Source organism: Silene latifolia, chromosome 10 (genome assembly GCF_048544455.1).
Source record: "Silene latifolia isolate original U9 population chromosome 10, ASM4854445v1, whole genome shotgun sequence".
NCBI classification, from domain to species: domain Eukaryota; kingdom Viridiplantae; phylum Streptophyta; class Magnoliopsida; order Caryophyllales; family Caryophyllaceae; genus Silene; species Silene latifolia.
This window is the reverse complement of record NC_133535.1, coordinates 154756828-154782067: the sequence shown is the minus strand read 5'-3', so window position 1 is coordinate 154782067 and position 25240 is coordinate 154756828. Positions and strand designations below refer to the sequence as shown.

Here is a 25240-nt window from a genome sequence, read left to right as displayed (position 1 = left end):
AGTCGATCCATACCATGTATCTTTGTGGGATATTCAATAACCCAAAGCGCCTACTACTGCTTTGACCCGTCCCTTCGCAAACTTTATACATCTCGCCACGTTCGTTTTGTTGAAACCAAATTTCCATACCCATCTCTCTCAAACACAAACCCCACGGCTAACCCCTCCCCTGATCACTGGTGCACACTCGCCCTTCCCCTCCTTGATGTCTCCCTTCCCAATGTCACCCCATCCCCACGTCCTAATGACTCTCCCCCATCCTCCACGGCCACTGCTCCTTCACCATCCTCTCCTCGACAACCCTCTCCTTCACCGCACACCCCTATCACAACAACCCCTTCAGCACCCTCCACCAACGCATCTCCTTCCACACCCTCATCACCTCCTTCCGCACCCTCACCACCTCCACCACCGCCTCCACCACCTACTGTCCACAAATATGGTACCCGTCTATCACACAACATCGTCATGCCCAACCCCAAATATGCCAAACTAGCCCAGTCGGCAGCCACCTACACCACCCCTACAACAACCAAACAAGCACTCATCGACCCACGATGGCGCGCTGCCATGGTCGACGAATACCAAGCCCTAACTAAAAACCAAACATGGATACTTGTCCCGCGATCTCAAGCACAAAACCTAATCGGTTGCAAATGGGTATATCGTGTCAAGTACAACCCCGATGGAAGTCTCAAACAACATAAGGCCCGCCTCGTTGCCAAAGGCTTTCACCAAAGACCGGGCATTGATTATTCGGAAACCTTTAGTCCTGTAATCAAACCGACTACAATTCGCCTTGTTCTATCGCTCGCGGTTACACAAGGCTGGCACCTTCATCAAATCGACATAAACAATGCCTTTCTTCAAGGAAATTTAACTGACATTGTATTTATGTCACAACCTGCAGGTTTCGTTGACACAGACAAACCCGACTATGTCTGCAAACTACAAAAAGCTATCTACGGCCTAAAGCAAGCACCAAGAGCATGGTATACCGAACTCAAAACTTATCTTATTAATTTTGGGTTCAAAAATTCTATCTCTGACCCATCCTTGTTCATTCTTAATTCCACCACAATTAACTTACTAGTTTTAGTTTATGTCGATGATATAATAGTAACCGGTCCAAACCACAACCACATTACTCAATTCATTACACAAATATCGACCAAATTTTCATTAAAAGACCTAGGCCCCCTTTCCTATTTCCTTGGCATAGAAGTAACCCCCACCAAAACCGGGATTCATATCAACCAAACCAAATATCTATCCGACCTTCTACACAAATACAACTTCCATGAATGCAATCCCGCCACCACACCAATGCTTCCGTACCCGCCTCTTCTACCTGACTCCACGAGTCCCATTGTCGATGAAGGGGACTACCGAGCTATCATTGGTAGTCTCCAATACCTCTCTTTGACAAGACCCGACATTGACTTCCCGGTCAATAAGCTCGCACAATTCCTTACCCATCCCACAACAACCCAATGGACTGCACTTAAACGACTCCTACGTTATCTTCGTGGTACACTACACATGGGCATTCATATTTCAAAGACATCTCCACTTTCGTTACATGCTTTCTGCGATGCCGACTTAGCTGGTGAAAACTCCGACTATGTCTCCACCTCGGGCTATCTCGTGTATCTAGGCTCGAACCCCATTTGCTGGTCCTCGCGCAAACAGCGAGCTGTATCTCGCTCTTCCACGGAGGCCGAATTCCGAGCTGTAGCTGATACCACAGCCGAACTTCTTTGGCTACTCATCTCCCTACTTCATGAGCTTGGAGTCAAAGTTACAAAACCACCGTCTATCTATTGCGATAATCTAAGCGCCACTAGCTACTCCGCGAATCCCGTGTTTCACTCCAAAATGAAGCATCTTGCGTTGTCCTTTCACTTTGTTAAAGAGCAAGTTCGCCTTGGGAAAATCCGAGTTCAACACATTAGCGGTGACGACCAACTTGCTGATACACTTACTAAGCCCCTACACAAATCACGGTTCCTTGGTCTCATTCACAAGATTGGCCCGCGCTCTCGCCCGTCCATCTTGAAGGGGCATGTTGAAGATAAGAATCCGTCACATTAGCATATCATACAATATCTTGTACATATTATCTACTTCTCTAATTAGTTATATCTTATAGCTTAGTCAAATTGTATATATCTTGTTGCCTTCTTTATCTCCTTAATTAGTGGAATTAGTTTAGGTTTTCACATTGTAATCCTAGTATATAAATCCCTGTACAATACTTTGATATTCATTCAATACAAATCATTTTCTTTATTTACAGAACCACCTTAACCTGTCCTATAATAATTTATGAGGCCCAATCCCTAGTGGCAATCAACTACAAACTCTGTCTGACGACCAAATGCTGGATTATGCACGCACTAGTATTAGTACTACATAGGACTTGCAAACCTTATTATACTAGTATTACGTCAACCTGTAAAATTTACCAATAGTACAATTAAATTATAAAATTTATATGAATGCATTTCTATCACATAAAAAAGGAGCAAATATTGATGTTTATTTTCGCAATACACAATTTTGTCAATGCAGTTTTACTATTTCAAACCCGAATTTTCACTGAAATTAGTGTAGATTATCATCTCTTAAATTTGAATTGAATTGAATTGAAATCCGTACACGAAATTAGTAACAAAATGCAATCACCTATCTACTGGAGCTGTACAATTGAAAATCAGTTTGAAATTTCCAAGATTAGTTTGATTGATTTAGGAGTTAGGTCTTATCAAATCAAGGGTTTCTTTGGGATTGCTTAAAACCGGGTTTCGTCTTGCGAACTTGAATTGATTTAGGTGAGCTCCTTTCTTTCTCCGTTCTCTTGTTTTCCTACTCGTATATACTTGTACGTCATCAAAATTGAAAACCTGTTGCTATAAAACCGTTTTATAAAAGAGACTTTTTCGTAATTATTAGAAGTTGTATATTTAAGTCCAATCCATTGAGGCAAAGGTTGCACAAGTAGTCAGTCGTCTACTCTGTATATGTTATTCTGTTTAATCAAATTTACGTGTCGAGGAAGGAACCTTAAACATAAGGCATCAATCATTGAATAATTTAAGTCAAGTCATTATCATTGCTAATCGTCGCTATCAAATTCACGACGATGTTGTTGTTGTTGTTTAATAATTGTACGGCCGTGACTGTTAATTGAATTTATAATCAATCATTCAATCGAACAAATGACAGTAATGATAGATATTAACATGTCTTTGCTGAACTTGCGTATATAAATGGGTATCCATCAACTTGTGTAAATACACAATTAAGTTTTGTCGATCTCAACCCCACTTTGCTAACCTTTCAATCACTGGGACCTCTTTTTCTGTATTTCTCTTGCTCTGCTTGTTTTCAACAACATGCCTTTTCAACAAATATTATCATTTCGAGTCGGAAAAGAACAATAATACGGAGTAAATAAATAGATATATAACTAAAATACACTAAATACTCCGTAATTATTAGTGTCATACTCTCCATAACAATGGAGAATAATGTAATCAGTTGCCTACTGTTTTGTACATTTATGTTTCTCAATACAAGATGGTGTAGCTGCAATGGGAACTCACCCAACAACTCAACCTTGAAGTGTATACCTTCTGAAAGAGCGGCCCTCCTCAACTTCAAGCACAACCTCACCTATTTCGACAAAGATGTTTCATCTACGTGGGAAGGTGAGGAATGCTGTAAATGGGGACAGGTTAGTTGTGATAAGCTAACCTCTCAAGCTTGATAGAACTATGCATTGACGATACCATGTTAAAACTCAACTTGTCTTTTAATTGGGTGCCTCCATTCCAACTTAATTTTTTTTCAGCCAATAGATGCAAAATCAATGGACAAATTCCACCATGGCTTCGAACTCAAAATAACCTAACAGATCTCGAATTGTCTAATACAAACATCTCCGGATCCATGCCAAGATGGTTGCATACAATGCAACAACTTGATCTTGTGGATCTTTCTAACAACACGCTTAGCGGGTCTCCTATTTTCCCCATTAATGTTTTCTTAATCGACCTATCTAATAACTCTCTTTCTGGGTTATTATTGTCAAATTGCAGTAAAACAGAAAAATATCACTCGGCTCAAGAAATATATCTGCAAAATAATTTTATCACCGGGCCGCTTCCGGAATGTTTAGGTAGTATAATGCCTTGGATGGAAAACCTAGTTCTTGCCAATAATCGAATCGTGGGTTCCATCCCTAATTCTTTGTGCCAATCTAGGACATTGAATAATTTAGATATGCAAAATAATATGTTAACAGGAGTGATTCCAAATTGTTTGGGTTTATCTCAGACAATGCTTGCATCCCTATACCTTTCCAATAATAACCTTAGTGGTCCAGTCCCTAATTCATTGTGCCACCTTACGTCATTGAGTATTTTGGATATCCAAAATAATAGCTTATCAGGGGTAATCCCGAATTGCTGGGCAAACGTTTCAAGCCTTTACTGTGTACGTCTCTCGTACAACAAGCTCAAAGGACATATTCCCTGCTTTAACAACAGAGACCCCTACCCGAATGAGTTAATCAATGACTTTTATTTGCATTTGAATAACAATATGTTAAGTGGAGAGATCCCTTCATGCTTGAGCGGTTTCACAAATTTGAAAGTTTTAGATATTGGTGGCAATGAGTTCTCGGGCAAAATGGTCAAGTGGTTTAGAGCTGAAAAATTAAGGAAACTGCAAATACTTAGGCTTCGAAGAAACAATTTTAGTGGCACTATTCCTAGGCAGATATGCTTCTTGCCTCATCTACAACTTGTGGACCTTGGACATAACCAATTTACAGGATCCATACCTCATTGTTTAAGTAATCTTACAGCCATGACTTCACCTATACGTCCTAATAATGTATCAGAAGATAACTTTCTAGGCGATATTAAGGAGGTAATTCAAGGAATAGAGCGTGCATATACGAGCACGCTACCATATTTGGTGGATATAGATCTTTCTGGTAATAAACTTTCAGGTAGCATTCCCGACGACATGACAAATATCTCCTGCTTGATGAGTCTCAACTTATCATATAATCAGTTATCTGGAACCATTCCTAAGAATATTGGGGGTTTTAAGTCATTGGTCTCACTAGACTTATCAAGGAATAAACTCAAGGGAAGTATCCCTACAAGCATAGGTCAAATATATAGATTAAGCCACCTTAACCTATCCTACAACAATTTATCTGGTCAAATCCCTACTGGAAATCAGCTACAAACCCTATCTAACCAAGCCTCAATTTATGCTGAAAATCCGTATCTTTGTGCGGATTTTCTTCCTAAGAAGTGTAAAAGCAAAGCAGACAAGCAAGATAAGGGTACGAGTGACAAGGGCAATTGGGATAATAAGGAGAAGCTCATGAAAATGGGATTGGACCTGGTAGTGATGTCGGGATTTGCTACTGGTTTTTTGGGGTGTTGTTGGGTGTTTAGTGTTAAATGGAAGGTGGAGGCATGCGTTTTTCAGGCGTCTTGAAGATTGTTATAACTGGTTGTATGTGATAGTTGTTCTGAAGGTGCGGGTGATCAAAGCTAAGATCAAGAGAGGAGAATGATAAAGCAGTTTGTTTATTCAACAAAGTGAGTAGCATTCTTGTCACTTATTATCATGGAGTCCTGTTATTGTAGTGATTGTATTGGCTCATTGTAACTCTTGGGGTAAGAGCAATCTATATCTGTAATTATTTGGGTAAGGCGGTTTCGTTCTTTTATTGATAGCAGCAAATGTATGTTTTTTTTTAGAAAAGGATCGTCTCATGGTGTGAGACCGCCTTATTCTAGAATTTGTAAAACTGCATTAGTAATATTGTACGGAGTACTATTTTAATAGAAGGAAAAGTATATTATTTCCTTACAGGCGGATTTCAATTAGATGAAAAGGTCTACGTTTCTTATAGAAACTAGTATTGGTGCCCGGCTTCGCCCGGGCTACCTCTGCTTACCATTAAATTTTTTTTCATTAAATAAAATTACTTAAAGTTGCATAACCCATAAATTTATCATTAATATATTTTTTATAACATATCCTACAATTACGATGAAATAAATTTTGAGACAAATTCACTACTCCCGCTATTAATATTTTACTCTTATTAATGAAACAATAGTAATAACATTTCACTACTTGCCCGTAATCATTGTTACTTTCACTACTCCCGCCGTAATTATTGTTACTGTCACTACTGCCGCATTAATATTGATAATTTCACTACTTCCGCCGTAATTATTGTTACTTTCACTATTGCCGCGTTAATATTGATTATTTCACTACTCTCGTTGTTGTTTCTACCACTCTCACTAATCTCGTTGATAATATTGTTACTTTTACTATTCAAATGTGTGATTACTATCATATAAATATATCCAATGCTACTACAATTCTTTTCTTTACTGACGAAATTACTTTTACTACTTAGGCATGCAATTTTAAGAGGATTATATATTTATATAAATATTAAATATATGCATTAAATCAAAACGAAAGAATTATGCAATATTATATATTATGGAATCTAAATTGAATTATTTATAACCTATTTATTATATTTTTTTATGTTAAATAATTAACATCTCTATACATCTAATAAACTATAAAGTTTAATAAAACTGCATAGATTTTAAATTTAATATACTATAATTTTATGATGATAATAACTATTACCATAAGTGTGCATATTTATACTAATCAATTATTTTATTTTAAGGAAATTGACCATCTTCTAGTCTTTTATAAATATTTAGGAAAATTATCAGACATATTCTTTCTTTTAATCTCCTTGAAATTGATCATCTTAATTAATTATTTTATTTTAAGAAAATTGACCACGTTTAGGAAAATTACCAAACTTCTATATAATTAGATTTTAACCCAAACTATATAATATTTGCATTGAGATCCCTTAATCGGGTCCATCACACAGTGCTATTGATTTAAAACTATATAGTATAATTAATTTGTATACCTTTCTTTAATTACATTGAAGTCCCTTGGTTTCTGGATTTAATATATAGTATTGATTACTGATTTCAATTAGATGAAAATAAAAATAAAATAAAAAAAAGTATATGAGATGAGCCTGGAGGGCATAATTTAGTGCCGTAAAGTGAAAACAAACTAGTAATGAACTAGTAATGTTAGTATTCTAGTAGAGATAAAGTGGTAATATTACCTTATCATAACTAAAGAATTCATAATTTCATCATGTCTGATAAAATATGAGTATCAAGAAGATGAGAAAATGATAATATTATTTCTTAATGATAAGCTGCATACAACACCTCAACTTATATACTAGTATACAATGCATAACCTAGTTAACCTTTAGTCAAAAGGAAAACCTACAAATAAGGTAACAACCCATATACAAAGGAACAATACATAACTAAAAGATACAAAGGATAATATGCTAAATATATGATAACCGAATCATATATTTCCATACTCCCCCTTAAGTTGAGCATCGGGTAACCGAATGCCCAACTTACGTTGTAAGTAGTCGAAAGCCTCTCCTCCAAGAGCCTTAGTGAAAATGTCGGCTATTTGCTCCTTACTCCGAACATGGCTAGTCGAGATATTTTTCTTCATCAAATGGTCTCGTATGAAATGACAGTCTATTTCGATGTGTTTAGTACGATCATGGAAGACGGGATTTTTAGCGATGTGCATTGCCGCTTCATTATCACAGAAAACACGCATGGGTTGCACATGACTAACCCCTAGTGATGTTAAGAAACTCTTTAGCCAAAGCAATTCACTCGTGACTGCTGCCATAGCACGATACTCTGCCTCCGCTGATGATGTCGACACAGTTTGCTGCTTCTTCGCCTTCCATGAAATGGGGGTGTTTCCTAAAGAAACAATGTAACCCGTTAAAGATCGTCGTGACATAGGACATCTTCCCCAGTCCGAGTCCGAGTAGCCATAAAGCTGAAAAGTCGCATCTTTACTCATTACGATCCCCTTCCCCGGATTACCTTTAATGTATCGAATAGCACGTAATGCAGCATCCCAATGTTCTTTCCTTGGCTTATGGACAAACTGTGATAGTATGTGCACTACATAGACTAAATCAGGTCGAGTGATGGTTAAATAAACTAGCCGCCCTACCAATCTTCGATATTGCAAGGGATCCTTCAAGAAATATCCGTCGGCTAACGCTAATTTATGATTCTGCTGGATTGGGGTATTGACGGGTTTCACACCTTCCATTTTTGCTTCTCTAATAATTTCCATTGCATATTTGCGTTGATTTAGAAATAATCCCGTCTTACCATGCGCTACTTCGATGCCCAAGAAATATTTAAGACGACCAAGGTCTTTTATTCCGAATTGTGTGTCAAGGAAAAACTTCAAATCATCACATGCCTTAACATTATTACTGACCACCACCATATCATCGACATAGACTAAAATCCCAAGAAAAACACCATCCTTGTCCTTCGTAAACAAAGAGTAATCGGCCATCGATTGAGTAAAAACATACCCTTGTAACGCACAAGTTAATTTTGCAAACCAATTTCTCGATGCTTGTTTCAACCCATACAAAGATTTTTGTAGTCGACATACCTTATTATTTCCGGTTGCCATGAATCCCTGTGGTAATTTCATATAAACTTCCTCACTCAATTCTCCATGAAGAAAAGCGGTGTTCACGTCTAGTTGAGCGATATTCCACTTCTTTGCAACGGCGACAGCTAATAGACACCGAACACTTGTCATCTTAGCAACTGGCGCGAAAGTTTCGTGATAGTCCACTCCTTCGACTTGAGTAAAACCTTGTGCCACTAATCGTGCCTTGTACCGTTCTATTGTACCATCCGCCTTATGCTTAATTTTTTAAACCCATTTGCAACCTATTGGCTTCTTTCCATCAGGTTAGTCGACAATCTTCCATGTACCATTTTTTTCGAGCGCCTCAATTTCGCTAGCCATAGCTAACCTCCACTCTTCCTTCTTTACGGCTTCGAAATAATTCTTGGGCTCTTTGTTAGTATCAATGGCAGCTATAAAATTCCTGTGACACACCGAAAAACAACTACTTGTGACATAATCAATTATTGGATAACGAGTACCTTTCACCGATGGCGGAGTCGACGTTGAATGAGCAGCGCTTGTGGTAATGACACGGGTTGACTTGCAAATGTAATCCTTTTTCCATGCGGGCTCAAATTTCTGTCGCTCTCCTTTACCAAGCTTTTCTACTCCCTCGGCATTGTCACTCTCCCCCTGATCATGTGGGTCAGACTCCTCTTCGGTTTCCGTGGACATATTGCCCTCGTCAACAGACTCGATATTATCAACTATGGGTTCTTGTGGAAGAGTCTGATTATGTATATTAGGAGGCACCTCAAAGTTTTCTTCTCCATATTCGAAATCGGTTGTGACATCAGGAGGTTCAAGGTTAGAAGTATTGGAATTGTCGTTGGTTTTGCTTGTAGAATTTAAATCATCATAAGGAAAGACATGTTCATGAAAAATGACATCACGTGATTCAATTTGCTTACGGGTTTTCAAATCATATAATTTCCAACCTTTTTGATGTTTTGGATATCCTATGAAAATACATCGAGTCCCTCGTTCTTTGAATTTATCTTTTGGTTTTGTCTTATTGTGGGCATAGGCAAGACAACCGAAGACGCGTAAGTTGTCTAGACTAGGTGGTTCACCATGTAAAAGTTCATAAGGTGTCCTTCCTGCCAAAATTTTTGTAGGTGTTCGGTTTATAAGGTAGGCTGCGGTTAGCACACACTCTCCCCAAAAATGAATAGGTAAATTTGCTTGGAAACGAAGGGCCCTGGCTTTTTCCAAAATGTGTCTATGTTTTCGTTCCACCCTCCCATTTTGTTGAGGGGTGTCAATCATGCTAGTCTGAAAAACCATACCATTTTCGCTATAAAAATGTTTCAATGGTCCCGAAAGAAACTCGGTGCCATTGTCACTTTGCACAATTTTTACCTGTTTTCCAAATTGGGTGTGTACCATTTTACAAAAATATTTCATCAAATCTCCGACTTCTCCTCTATCTTTCATGAGGTGAACCCAAACACTCCTACTATGGTCGTAAACGATGGTCAAAAAATAATGTGACCCAGATAAAGTGCTTGCCTTATATGGCCCCCAAATATCACAGTGGATCAAATGAAATAAAATAGCATTCCGTTTATCATTAAGCTTAAAACTAGAACGAGTTTGTTTGGCTCGACAACAAGGATCACAAACAAAATCGGAATTATTGGATAAAGGTTTCCGAATTAAAGTACTTAAGAAAGGTAAAACATTACGAGAAGGATGGCCTAGTCTTTGATGCCATATCCGTCCTTCATCAATTCCCGTCTTAGCTGCCACCTCAGTTACCCGTGTCATACAACAATTAGAATTAAAAGTCACAATGCAATTAGAATTAAAAATCACAATGCAACTGTTTTCATAGATTGGTCCTGTATTATACAACAATTAGAATTAAAAGTCACAATGCAACTGTTTTCACGGATGAGTTGTTGTATTGAAATAAGATGGCAATTCAATGATGGAACAAAAAGGACGTCTTTTAATTCAAATTTCTTATTTAAGACAATCTTGCCATGTTCCCGTGCCACAATGGTTGACCCGTCTGGAAGACCAACAGTTGACGGTTCAGCCTCCCAAATATCACTAAGCAACTCGCGACACCCCGTGTAACACTACGGATTCTCCTTGGAGCCTACTCGACCGAGTAGAGCCTACTCGGCCGAGTAGTGCTCTGGGTGCGTGTTATTTTGGTTCTGCCGAGATTCCTAAGGAGATTCTTGATCGCAAGGTTCGTAAGACCCGGAATGGTGAGACAGTCTTACTCAAGGTCCTTTGGTCTAATCATAATGTGGAGGAAGCCACATGGGAACCTGAGGAAGCTATGCGAGAACGTTTTCCTAACCTTTTTTATCAGGTATGTTTGGTTACGGGGACGTAACCGTTGTCTTTTTAGGGGGGTAGGAGATGGTCGCGATGGTGTTTTGTTGATTCTTTTTCTTTGTTTGGTTCGAGTCGGGAGATGCGTTCGGGGTAACTTGTTGTGATGCTTGTATAGTTCCTTGGAGTTGTCTCATGTGATTGTTATAGTGTTGTGGCGTAGTGTTGTGCTTGCTTGTGTAGTAGAGTGTGAACTTCGGGACGAAGTTGTTTTTAGGGGGAAAGATTGTAACACTACGGATTCTCCTTGGAGCCTACTCGACCGAGTAGAGCCTACTCGGCCGAGTAGTGCTCTGGGTGCGTGTTATTTTGGTTCTGCGAGGGGAATACTCGGCGAGTATAGTGAATACTCGACCGAGTATTGGACACTCGGCCGAGTATGCACTTACTCGACCGAGTGTCCGGTTTGGCGGAGTGTTATTTTGACGGTTTGATTAGGGAATGTTTAGGGTATTTTATACAACCGCGTCAGTTTCTAATATCATTTCATAAGCGTTATCATTTCTACGTTAACCTAATCACACCCAAATCATTCCCTAATCCTCCTCTCGAGCATTTCGTAGCGTCATTGTGTGGATAATCGTCGTGGTTCTTGCGTTTAAGTTCTCGTTACTTTGTTGGTAAGTTCTATCTTCATGATTATTTGTATTGTTGTGAGTTACTGTACATTTATATGAGAGGAAGAGTTTGAGAATTGTACAAAGTGTAATTGTGTTGCATGATCAATGTATAGGAGAAGACTTCGTAGAGGAGCCTTTTTGATTGTTCGTGTGTTGCATCTCTGTTATTGCTAAGGTAGGGTTTCCCTACTCGGTTCTTGTGCTTTACATGACTTGTTGTTGTAATTATCGTCGTCTATTGATCATCGTAGAGTGAAGGTTTTTGTGACAGTGTTGGTGTGAGGGGATTGAGATGACTGTAATGTCATGTGATTGTGATTGTGGTGGAGTCACTTGCGGGAGTGGCTTCACACCCTAGTTCGCCCTCCGTGGAACCCGCCACGGGTGGGGATGTGCACATTAAGGGACATGAATCGTTGTCGCTCGTTGAGGAGCTGGACTAGGTGGGATCGGCTGCGGTCACCCATCGGGCGGCGAGGACTACCCATTGCGATGGGTAATCTGGGCGGGGGCTACACACTTTAGTGTGTAGTCGGTTACTATGTGAGCTTGGGTGATTGGGAGTTGATGATGATCAGACGAGTATTGCATTTGTTTGTCTTGTTATTTGCATAATACTGACCCCGTTGTTGTTTGTGGAATCTGCGGTGATCCATTCGGGGATGGTGAGCAGGCTTGACAGGTTTTGCTAGTGAGAGCTTGGGGATTATCTTGGGAGATTGTCACCACGAGTCATAGCATCACCGTCTGAGTTTTAGCGAGTTTCCTTTTAGTGTTAAGACTTTGAAGTTGTATTTCGTTAGACAGTTTGTGGTTTTGGATATTGTAAACTTTGCAGTTTTACATTACTTTAATAATGATGCTCATTTCAGACGCTTTGGTATATACTAACCTCGGGAAACCGAGATGGTAACGCACTTTCATGGTAGGGTGGTCCTAGTAAGGCACCTTGGTATGAGGGGGTGTTACAAAGTGGTATCAGAGCCGAAGATTCCGGCACCTAAACAAATGAATTTAATGAACCTAGGGAGTCTAAATAAAATGAACCCGGGGAGAGTTGTTTGGAGCTACCGCAAAGACTCGGGAGACGTCCCGGAGTCGCACATTGGCCCTTACTAACTCGAGCCGGTAACATGGGGGGGAAGTGTGAGGTGAACTAGGCTTTGTGTGTGCACGTATGTGAAGATACATGTTGGTAAAAGTCGATAGTTGCATATATGTGTGATGAAGTTCTTAACTGTTGTGATGGGAAAGAGTAGTAGATGAAACGGGTTGTGATTTCAACGTTGGATTTAGCATATGTGCAAATTGGATGCTGATGTGGTTACAATATGGTGTTAAAGTTTTAATATATGCATTGCATGCTGACGTGATTATAACATGGTTTTAAGTCCTTAAGTATTTGCTGCGGGAATAGTGAGCATGATAGGGGAATCGTAATCTGTAAATCTTTTTATAGCGTAACTCGGCCGAGCAGGGCAGGTACTCGACCGAGTATGGAGTACTCGGCCGAGTAGCCAAAACTCGACCGAGTGTTGTTTGATGGAAAGTAGCATTTGCTACTGTTTGTGATAACTCGACCGAGTATGAGTGTATACTCGACCGAGTAGCGTCCACTCGGCCGAGTGTTGTTGCACTCAACCGAGTGTTCTTTTTGTGTTTTGACGTTTGTCTCTGGAGTCGATACTCGACCGAGTATCTGGTAGGGTACTCGACCGAGTTATCTTTACTCGACCGAGTATGATGTATACTCGGCCGAGTGTTCTTATGGCAGAAGGGTGTTAAATTTTGAGCATGTGTTTACGTTTCTTTCATTCTTATCAGCTCAAAATGCCGCCCAAAAGAACTCCCGCGCAGATCCAAGCTTCAGAGATGACTCTTGATGAGGTTGCTCGCATGATTGAGCAACAAGAGGCTCTCCTTGAAGCTCTCAAAAATGTGGGAAAAGGAAACGAAGAGACGATGGATGCAACCCAGCTTAGCATCAACATTGCTCGTTTCCACCCTCCCACATATGACGGGGTAGGTGAACCAAAGCTGCTCGAGAAGTGGCACCGTGAGATTGAAGCTCTCATGGAAATGGTTAAGTGCCCCGAGGACATGATTGTTGAGCAGGTAGTGTACTACCTAAGAGGAGAAGCTGCAGTTTGGTGGCAGAACGTCAAGGATGATGCTAGAGCTTACTACCAGGCGGAAGGGGCTATTCGTGGTGCGGGTTGAAGAGTGCTATGAGAGAGCGGTTTGTGCGGAGCATATCCGACACAAGATGAGATCCGACTTTGATTCTTTCACCATGTCCGAGGAGATGACGATCACCGATTACTATCATCGGTTTTGGAGCTATCTCGTTATGTGGAAGATATGCGGCTCGGGCAAAGAGGTTTGGCTCTCCGTTTTGAGAGGGGTTTGTCTGCTAAGATTGTGAGTCGTATGCCACTGGGGTTGCTACCGACCTCAAGGAAGTGTATCTCGAGAGCGGGTCAAGCGAGAGAATGGTGGATCTCTCAAGGGAGATCGAGGAGAGGGATGCTACTGAGAAAGAGGAAGGCCGATAGCGGGAACAACAATCAGCCAACCAACAAGAAAGGGAATTTCAATCATGCCAAGGCTTTCTCTAGTGGAGCTGGTTTCTCTGGAGGTTCTCGTGGTTGGGGAAAGAATGGAGGTCGAGCTGTAAGTGACAACACCAACCTTACGTGTTTCAACTGTGGTGGGATAGGCCACAAAAGGCGGGAATGCACGAGCTACAAGCCCGGAAATGGTTCAGGAGCTCGATCAGGAAATTTCTCTCAGGGGCCGACTCAGAGTTTTGCTAGCAACCGACCGGGAGGTTCATGAGGCAACAGAGGTGGGGGGAAACCGGGCGGTTACAACCGCGGTGGTGGTGGATCTTATCGCGCTTAATAGAATAACGGTGTCACCCGGATTTGGCGGCTAAGCCAAGTACCTCCAATGCTTGATTCGGGGTGGAGGACGGAAGAATAGTGGGAAGCTCTTCATGATGGATAGCGGGAAGCACAAGATGATGCTCATGTAGTTCGGTACCTTTCTTGTTAATAATGTACCGTCCTTTGTTTTGTTTGATTGGGGCTACACATTCTTTTGTGTCTAAAAGTCATCTTTGTGTCCATGGGTTTGGGAAAGTTTGAGGTTGTAAAAGATGATGTGTTCATACCTTGGGGGAGTCGTGTCGTGTCTCAAGTTATATAAGGGCATATCTATGGTGATTGGAGGGGTAGATTTACCAAAGTGACCACTGTTAGAGTTTCCTAAGGATGGGTTTGAGGTGATTGTCGGGATGGATTGGCTAGGTAGGTATGATGCCAGGATAGATTGTAGACAAAAGAGAGTGTCTTTAAAGGGTCCCAAGGGTGCTAGGGTGTCCTATAGAGGGTTTGTAGTAAAGCCTAAGTGTAGGTTTATAGCAGTTATGACTTTAAAGTCATGTTTAAGGAAGAAGTGTCTCTTAATTCTTTGTCATGTGAGAGATCACCGAGTAGAGCCGCCGACAACTTCTGAGATTTCCGTGGTGAAAGAATTCGAAGATGTATTTCCTGAGGAAATACCGAGTTTGCCTCCCAAGAGGGATGTCGATTTCAGCGTGGAGCTTAAGCCGGGAACGGGTCCTATATCTAAAGCACCTTATCGTATGGCACCTAAAGAGTTGGCTGAGTTGAAGAAGCAGATACATGAGTTGTTAGACAAGGGTTATATCAGGCCTAGCGTGTCACCGTGGGGAGCCCCAGTTCTTTTTGTAAAGAAGAAATATGGGAGTATGAGACTGTGCATTGATTACAGAGAGCTCAATCGGGTTCTGAGTGAAGAATAAGTATCCGTTTGCGAGGATTGATGATTTGTTCGATCGGCTAAGTGGAGTGGTGTGTTCTCTAAGATTGATGCGAGGTCGGGGTATCATCAAGCGAGGATAGCGGATGAGGATATTCCTAAAACGGCATTCCGATCTCGTTATGGTCACTACGAGTATGTAGTGATGCCTTTTGGGTTGACCAATGCGCGGCGGCTTTTATGGATTTGATGAACCGGATCTTCACACCATTTTTGGATAGGTTTGTGGTTGTTTTCATCGACGATATCCTAGTGTATTCTAAGACTAAGGAAGAGCACGATGAGCACTTGAGGATAGTTCGAGACTTTGAGAGAAAATCGGCTCTATGCCAAGTTATCCAAGTGTGAGTTACGGTTAGAGGAAGTGGCTTTTCCGGGCCATGTAATATCCAAGAAGGGGGTATCCGTGGATCCTAGTAAGATTGAGGCCGTTACCAAGTGGGAATCGCAGAAGAATGTTCTTGAGATTCGGAGTTTCTTAGGCCTTGCCGGCTACTACAGGAGATTTGTGAAAGATTTCTCTACCATAGCACGGCCTATGACATCCTTGATGAGGAAGGAAGTCAGATTTGTTTGGGATGAGAGTTGTGAGACGGCGTTTCGGACCTTAAAGAACGCTTGACCCACAGCTCCTATCCTAGCCTTGCCGGAGGGTTGTGAGAACTTTGAGGTCTATACCGACGCTTCAAAGAACGGTCTTGGTTGTGTTTTGATGCAGGGAGGGAGAGTGATAGCTTATGCTTGAGGCGATTGAAGCAATATGAGGAGAACTACCCTACTCATGATTTGGAGTGGGTGCGATTGTGTTCGCTCTTAAGATTTGGAGGCACTACCTTTATGGCGCAACTTTTAAGGTGTTCTCCGATCATAAGAGTCTAAAGTATATCTACACTCAGAAGGAGCTTAACATGCGACAGAGGCGGTGGATGGAGCTGATTGGAGATTATGATATGGAGATCATCTATCACGAGGGTAAAGCTAATGTTTGTCGAGATGCTTTGAGTAGGAAGAGCGTTCATTCTCTATGTACATCTATGTCCTTCTTTGAAGTTGAGAGATGAGATGTCTAGATTGGGAATCTTTATGATTCGAGAGGGGAATACCATCGAGGATTTGACGATCGAACGAGTTGTATGAAAACATCAAAAGTAAGCAAGAGCTTGATCCTAAGATCCGGGAGTGGAAGTCAAAGGTAGAGAGTGGAGCGACTTCCGGGTTCTCTATACATCCGGATGGGAGTGTTCGTTTTGATGGGAGATGGTGTGTTCTGACGATGCGATTTAAGGAGAATGATCTTGTCGAGGCACATTGCACTCCTTATTCAGTTCACCGGGTGGTGACAAGCTTTGAGAGACCTTAAGAAGACTTTTTGGTGGCCGAACATAAAGAGAGATGTAGGCGAGTTTGTGGCTAGATGTTTGACTGTCAAAGGGTCAAAGGTGAACAAAGGAGACCCCAAGGTAAGATTCGGTCTTTGACGAGTGCCGAGTGGAAGTGGGAGTCGATCTCCATGGACTTTATTGTGGGGTTACCTAGGTCACAACAAGGTAACAACATGAGTTGGGTGATTGTGGATCGGCTAACCAAATCAGCCCATTTCGTCCCTATGAAGGATACTTGGTCTAAGATGCAGCTGACATTGGGTTACAGAAAGCATGTGGTTCGGTTACATGGTATTCCGAAAGATATCGTTTCTGATCGTGATGCGAGGTTCATATCAAAGTTTTGGCGCTGCAAGAGTTGATGGGTACAACGTTGAAAATGAGTACTGACTTTTCATCCAGCAACCGATGGTCGGACGAACGGACCATCAAAACCTTAGAAGACATGCTAAGGGCATGTGTTATGGACTTTGGGGCGAGTTGGGAAGCAGGACTTGATTTGATCGAGTTTTCATACAATAATAGTTATCATACAAGCATTGGGATGACACCTTTTGAAGCTTTGTATGGCCGAAAGTGCCGAAGTCCAGTTTGTTGGGATGATAGTTCCGAGGCAGTGGTTTTAGGGCCACAATTGGTTCAAGATATGGTTGAGCAAATCCGGTTGATTCGCCAAAAGATGAGAGCGACTCAAGATCGCCGGAAGAGCTACGCCGACTTACACCGCAGGGACATTGAATTCGCGGTAGGTGACAAGGTGCTTTTGAAAGTGTCACCTATGCGAGGTGTTATGAGGTTTGGGAAAAAGGGTAAGCTAAGCCAAAAGTTTATAGGTCCTTATGAAATTCTGGACCGTGTTGGCGAGGTAGCCTACAGGCTAGCTTTACCACCGGACTTTGGATAGAGTGCACAATGTTTTTCATGTGTCTCAACTCCGGAAATATGTGAGTGATCCGTCGCACATCCTCGAGATGGAGAACATCGAGCTTGATGAATCCTTATCCTATGCCGAGATTCCTAAGGAGATTCTTGATCGCAAGGTTCGTAAGACCGGAATGGTGAGACGGTCTTACTCAAGGTCCTTTGGTCTAATCATAATGTGGAGGAAGCCACATGGGAACCTGAGGAAGCTATGCGAGAACGTTTTCCTAACCTTTTTTATCAGGTATGTTTGGTTACGGGGACGTAACCGTTGTCTTTTTAGGGGGGTAGGAGATGGTCGCGATGGTGTTTTGTTGATTCTTTTTCTTTGTTTGGTTCGAGTCGGGAGATGCGTTCGGGGTAACTTGTTGTGATGCTTGTATAGTTCCTTGGATTTGTCTCATGTGATTGTTATAGTCTTGTGGCGTAGTGTTGTGCTTGCTTGTGTAGTAGAGTGTGAACTTCGGGACGAAGTTCTTTTTAGGGGGAAAGATTGTAACACTACGGATTCTCCTTGGAGCCTACTCGACCGAGTAGAGCCTACTCGGCCGAGTAGTGCTGCGGGTGCGTGTTATTTTGGTTCGCTGAGGAATACTCGGCGAGTATAGTGAATACTCGCCAGAGTATTGGACACTCGGCCGAGTATGCACTTACTCGACCGAGTGTCCGTTTTGGCGGAGTGTTATTTCGACGGTTTGATTAGGGAATGTTTAGGGTATTTTATACAACCGCGTCAGTTTCTAATATCATTTCATAAGCGTTATCATTTCTACGTTAACCTAATCACACCCAAATCATTCCCTAATCCTCCTCTCGAGCATTTCGTAGCGTCATTGTGTGGATAATCGTCGTGGTTCTTGCGTTTAAGTTCTCGTTGCACTGTTGGTAAGTTCTATCTTCATGATTATTTGTATTGTTGTGAGTTACTGTACATTTATATGAGAGGAAGAGTTTGAGAATTGTACAAAGTGTAATTGTGTTGCATGATCATTGTATAGGAGAAGACTTCGTAGAGGAGCCTTTTTGATTGTTCGTGTTGCATCTCTTTATTATTGCTAAGGTAGGGTTTCTCTACTCAGTTTACTGTGCTTTACATGACTTGTTGTTGTAATTATCGTCGTCTATTGATCATCGTAGAGTGAAGGTTTTTGTGACAGTGTTGGTGTGAGGGGATTGAGATGACTGTAATGTCATGTGATTGTGATTGTGGTGGAGTCACTTGCGGGAGTGGCTTCACACCCTAGTTCGCCCTCCGTGGAACCCGCCACGGGAGGGGATGTGCACATTAAGGGACATGAATCGTTGTCGCTCGTTGAGGAGCTGGACTAGGTGGGATCGGCTGCGGTCACCCACTGGCGGCGAGGACTACCTGTTGCGATGGGTAATCTGGCAGGGCTACACACTTTAGTGTGTAGTCGGTTACTATGTGAGCTTGGGTGATTGGGAGTTGATGATGATCAGACGAGTATTGCATTTGTTTGTCTTGTTATTTGCATAATACTGACCCCGTTGTTGTTTGTGGAATCTGCGGTGATCCATTCGGGGATGGTGAGCAGGCTTGACAGGTTTTGCTAGTGAGAGCTTGGGGATTATCTTGGGATATTGTCACCACGAGTCATAGCATCACCGTCTGAGTTTTAGCGAGTTTCCTTTTAGTGTTAAGACTTTGAAGTTGTATTTCGTTAGACAGTTTTTGGTTTTGGATATTGTAAACTTTGCATTTTTACATTACTTTAATAATGATGCTCATTTCAGACGCTTTGGTATATACTAACCTCGGGAAACCGAGATGGTAACGCACTTTCATGGTAGGGTGGTCCTAGTAAGGCACCTTGGTATGAGGGGGTGTTACACCCCGTCATATGGTGCGAGGCACCGCTATCGAGCATCCAATCATATGATTTTAAAGAAGTCGTACCTGATAATTTCTCATTACCTTCGGACTTTGCATTGAGCAGTCCACGAAGTTGCTCGACCTCATCGTCGGTAAAGGCCTTCTTTGATGATTCTGCACCTTCATTCGTGGTGGTTGCATGAGCTACTTCTCCTCTACTGCCTCTGCCACCGCGCCCACCACCACGATTTCCTCTCCGTCCTCGGCCATTAATTCTAAGTTTATCCCAACAATTTTCTTCGGTATGGTACCATTTGTTGCAATGAGTGCACCGTGGCGGTTCATACTCTTTCTGGTCATTGCCCACGGATCTGCCACGGCTATGACTTCCACCAGTACGCACGGCCATGGCAGCTTCTGTCTGCTCCTCGCGAATTCTGGTCACTGCTTTGTGTCGTTCCTCCCTTAAAACAAGTGCATAAGCACGGCTAAGGGATGTCAGATTGTCGTCCATCAACAGATGCGAGCGGAGTGGTTCATATAATGTGGTGTTAAGCCCCATAATGAATTGATGGACCTTTTCTTCTTCTTTCTCCTTGACGAAGGCAGACTTGGCACCGCAAGTACAGTCTGGGACACGGCTATACTTGTCCAATTCATCCCAAATAGATTTGAGATGTGTATAATATTCAACCACTGACTGAGACCCTTGTTTACAGTCAGTCAATTCGCATTTGAGTTGGTGGATACGGGGTGCATTTCCAGCCGAGTATCGCTCCTGCAACTCCTTCCATATTTCTACAACAGTGGCGCCATTAAAGGTGATACTCGAGTGTAATTTCTCATCGATCACACTACGCAACCACGCCTTAATCATGGCTTGACATTGACGCCACGCTACTGCTTCATAACTATCTTTATCCGTGGGTTTCGTAACGGTGCCATCGACAAAGCCTAATTTGTTCTTTGCGTCAAGCCCATTACGAACTACATCGGCCCACAGATCATAGTTCTCGCCATTGAAACTTGTTTGAGTCAATTTTAGACTCGGACTGTCAGAGGGATGGAGGAATAATGGTGACGACGGCGGTATGATCATCTTATCGTAACCACTTTCAGATTCTCCCCCTTTCAATGAATCTCCGATCTTTGTCATATTTTGAAGAAATCGTATTTGATGTGGAAAAAAAAATCGGGCGCGAGGATCAAGCCTGCTCCGATGATACCATGATAAAATATGAGTATCAAGAAGATGAGAAAATGATAATATTATTTCTTAATGATAAGCTGCGTACAACACCTCAACTTATATACTAGTATACAATGCATAACCTAGTTAACCTTTAGTCAAAAGGAAAACCTACAAATAAGGTAACAACCCATATACAAAGGAACAATACATAACTAAAAGATACAAAGGATAATATGCTAAATATATGATAACCGAATCATATATTTCCATAATATCCCATTTTTATGGCACTAAGATGGACATAAAAATGGGACATGTGATAACTAAAGAAGTTCATAATGTTCAGAACTTGTCCAAAAAGCCCAATTAGACCCAGTCTGGCTCGGCCCGGCCCGACATTTTGTTGTTCCAATTGACTACCATCATGTTCGATCAAAAAATCTTTATTTCAGATGATGCCAACACAAACATACATTTTGCATATTTTGACCAATTTTTTTTACTAAATTAAGGAAGTCAATCAATCAAATGAGTAACAAATCAGGGAATCTGTATCTCAAATTAGTAACCAAACAAATGGAATCGAATCAACTGGAGCTGTACTATCAGAAATCAGCTTCAAAATTAGGGATTAGGGTTTATGGAATTAGAGAGAATGCTTAAAATCGAGTTTATCTCCCCTTTGTTTTTCACCTTTCCTTTCTATATTTTGGCTTTTTGAGGTATGCGTTCATTCATGGACGGTTTCAAAGGATGATTCATGTCAGCCGCCGACCTCAAATCATTTGGAATTAAGGCTCTGATGTTGTTGCTTAAAATCGAGTTTATAAAACCATTTTAACTTACTCGTAAGGAATTCTATAATTTTAATTCCGATCCATCATTCTTTGTTTTCTCGAACAGGAACCCCTGACGTATCTTGCCGGGCACCAGTCATCACATAATTCTTCCACTTACAAGTCATGCAATTGTAAGTCAAAGTCGTCTCCATTAGTGGCTAATATTTCCACTTTATTCTTAACTTTTGACATTTAAGTATATAATCATTCGATCAGTCGACAATATTGACGTTAGCAACTAGATTATTTATAGTCTTTCTACGCTGATCATCCTGTAATCCAAGGTATAGAGAGAGAATATACGAGCAATCTGAAATACTTGGTGGATATAGACGTTTCCTACAATAACTTGTCGGGTAGCATTCCTGATGATATGACAAAGCTCTCTGCCTTGATAAGTCGCAACTTGTCGTATAATCAGTTATCTGGAACGATACCTGAGAATATTGGGGGTTTAAAGTCATTGTTCGCACTAGACTTATCAAACAATAAAACCCGGGGGTAGTATATGAAGTATGAGCTAATAATTTGATATGACGTAAGTTTATATACACTATATACGGAGTATATAACTAAAATACACTAAATACTCCGATCCGTAATTATTAGCTCATACTTCATAACAATGGAGAATAATATTGTAATCAGTTGCCTACTGTTTTATACATTACATATTTTCAACTCACACAATGATGTAAGTCGCAATCATTCAAATAGATGATACTGACAGTAGCATGTAGGCTATTTATTCCTTGTCCATCAGTTTTATAAACTAAACAAGAAATACATACTACATTCAAAACAATGGGGAATTTGGTAAAAACTTGCCTACTCATTTACACATTCATCTTTTTCAATACTACTAGATTCTGTAGCTGTAAGGCGAGTAACTCGGCCACTCACTTAATAACCGTGAAATGTAAGCCTTCTGAAAGAGCGGCCCTGCTTAACTTCAAGCACAACCTCACCTATTTTGACAAAGAGGTTTCATCTTCATGGGAAAGCGAGGAATGTTGTGAATGGAGACGAGTGGGTTGTGATAACACAACCGGCCATATTCTCAAGCTCGACCTTAATGGAGTCAACAATAATCACTTGCTAAAAATGGAGAAGCTCGAGTCCTTGGCTTACTTGTTTGAGTTGAAACAGCTAGAGTGCTTGGACCTCAGCTACAATAACTTCAGTTATAGTTCAATTCCGACATTGATGGGTTTGATGAAGCAACTCAGGCATCTCAATTTCTCGTCTTCTTCTCTTGGTGGGTTAGTTCCTTGTCAATTAGGTAACCTCACTAACCTGCTAATCCTTGATCTTTCTTTTAACAATTTATTTGGTGAGATTCCAACATGTTTAGGGAATCTATCAAATTTGAAAGAACTAAATGTTTCCCAAAACAATTTGAGCTCTATAGCATCCTCTCTTAGATGGCCATTAAACTTGGAGTTCTTAATACTTAATAATAATCAGTTGAGTGGCAAAATACCAACATCATTAGGAAAACTTTCCAAGTTGCAATTTCTAGATATTAGCTACAATCTGTTGGAAGGCACAGTTTTGTCTGAACCACACTTCACTAACTTCTCAAAATTGACGTATTTATACATGGATCATGCAATGCTAACAATCAACCTGTCTTCTAATTGGGTGCCTCCATTTCAACTTCGATCATTCGTTGCCAATCACTGCAAAATCAACGGACGACTTCCACTATGGCTTCAAACTCAAAAGAACCTATCATATCTCGATTTGTCTAATGCAAACATCTCCGGGGTCATGCCCAACTGGTTTCACACAATGCAACAACTTGTCTGGTTGGAACTCTATAACAACAACCTTAGCGGGTCTCCTATTTTTCCCATTAACTTCAGTTGCTTTAAACTCTCTAATAACTCTCTCTCTTGGGATTTTTTGTCAAATTACAGTAAAACTGAAGTCTATCATCAAGCGCAAGATTTAGATCTGTCACATAATTTCATTTATGGGCCGTTTCTAGAAGGTTTAAGTCATACGATGCCTAACTTGAAAACACTCCACCTTACCAATAATCAAATTAGTGGTCGAATCCCCAATTCTTTGTGCCAACTTACATCATTGTGTGTGTTAGATATTGAATATAATAGCTTGTCAGGGGTAATTCCAAAATGTTGGACCAATATTTCAACTCTTTCATGTGTACGTCTCTCGTACAACAAGCTCGAAGGACATATTCCATGCTTTAATAATAAAAACATAAATGGGTTTGACCCTCATTTTTATTTGCATTTAAATGACAACATGTTGAGCGGAGAGGTCCCTTCATGCTTGAGCAATCTCACATATTTGAGTGTTCTAAACATTGGTGGTAATCAGTTGTCAGGCGAAATATTCAACTTGTTTAGTGTCGACAAATTGAAGAAACTGCAAATACTTAGGCTTAGAGGAAACCAGTTTAGTGGCACTATTCCTAGGCAGATTTGCTTTTTACCTCGACTTCAAATTATGGACTTTGGACATAACCATTTTACGGGATACATCCCTCGGTGTTTAAGTAACATTAAAGGCATGACTTCACCTGTTCCACTGTTGGATTTCTCCCATGGTGTCGTTAGTGAGGTAATGCAAGGAATAGAGCGTACATATACGAGCTCTCTGCCATATTTGGTGGATATAGACCTCTCCTGTAATAACTTGGTGGGTAACATTCCGGATGACATGACAAAGATCTACGGCTTGATGGGTCTTAACTTGTCGTATAATCAGTTATCGGGAACGATACCTGAGAATATTGGGGGCTTGAAATCATTGATCTCACTGGACTTATCAAAGAATAAACTCAGGGGAAGTATCCCTACAAGCATAAGTCAAATATATACATTGAGCCACCTTAACCTGTCCTACAATAATTTATCAGGTCAAATCCCGACTGGCAATCAGCTACAAACCCTATCGGACCAAGCCTCAATTTATACCGGAAATCCTTATCTTTGTGGGGATTTTCTGCCCAAGAAGTGTAAAAGCAAAGAGGATGAGCAAGATAAGGGTAGGAGCAATAAAGAGAAAGGCGATAATAAGGAGAAGCTTGAGAAAATGGGGTTGGACCTGGTAGTGATGTCGGGATTTGCTACTGGTTTTTGGGGTGTTGTTGGTTGTTTGGCGTTGAATAGAAGGTGGAGGCATGCATTTTTCCGGTATCTCGAAGATGGTTATAACTGGTTGTATGTGATAGTTGCTCTGAAGGTGAGGGTTGCCAAAGCTAAGATCAACCGGAGATGAGATGGTTCATGTGTAGTGATGTATTCAACAAAGTGACTGGCACTGTAGTAAAATAAACACATATTTTTTCAGGTTTGATCACTTCTGCAGAATTTATCAATGTTCTGGTTTCTTGTATCTTTGTTTACTTTCTGATTTTGTCATGGTGTACTGTGTACGATTGTTTGTATAATTATGTTTCAATGTGTATAGAAGCGAAAGTATAATTAGTATTATGCAGTAAACAAATCGACTGTGTAAGCATTGGGTTGTACATCATCTTTTTTATGCTGGCCGGATTTACCTAATTAATGCTATTATTTTCGGACTTGAAAATGACTTGGGTACCTTAGATATAGTTAATTAGCATGGGTTGTCTTTCA

At 40.9% G+C, this 25240-nt stretch overlaps 2 protein-coding genes across 2 annotated transcripts; one reads left to right on the top strand and one right to left on the bottom strand.

Annotated features, from left to right (window-relative positions):
• Positions 1-8922: 8922 nt before the first annotated feature.
• LOC141608671 (uncharacterized) lies at positions 8923-20751 on the bottom strand. Its single transcript, XM_074428014.1, has 2 exons — positions 19680-20751; positions 8923-10484 (listed from the first exon to the last, which is right to left on the bottom strand). Exons 1-2 carry the CDS (start codon positions 20749-20751, stop codon positions 8923-8925), a joined length of 2634 nt encoding a protein of 877 aa, XP_074284115.1.
• A 1679-nt stretch (positions 20752-22430) lies between these two features.
• On the top strand, positions 22431-24878 carry LOC141608670 (receptor-like protein EIX2). Its single transcript, XM_074428013.1, has one exon. It carries the CDS (start codon positions 22431-22433, stop codon positions 24876-24878), a length of 2448 nt encoding a protein of 815 aa, XP_074284114.1.
• The last annotated feature ends 362 nt before the right edge of the window (positions 24879-25240 follow it).

Coding starts and splice junctions, on each gene's coding strand:
- LOC141608671 (XM_074428014.1), bottom strand. CDS start 20,751: ATGACAAAGATCGGAGATTCATTGAAAGGGGGAGAATCTGAAAGTGGT. Junction 10,485..19,679: donor AGGTAATGAGAAATTATCAG/GTACGACTTCTT, acceptor TGTATAATACAG/GACCAATCTATGAAAACAGT.
- LOC141608670 (XM_074428013.1), top strand. CDS start 22,431: ATGGGGAATTTGGTAAAAACTTGCCTACTCATTTACACATTCATCTTT.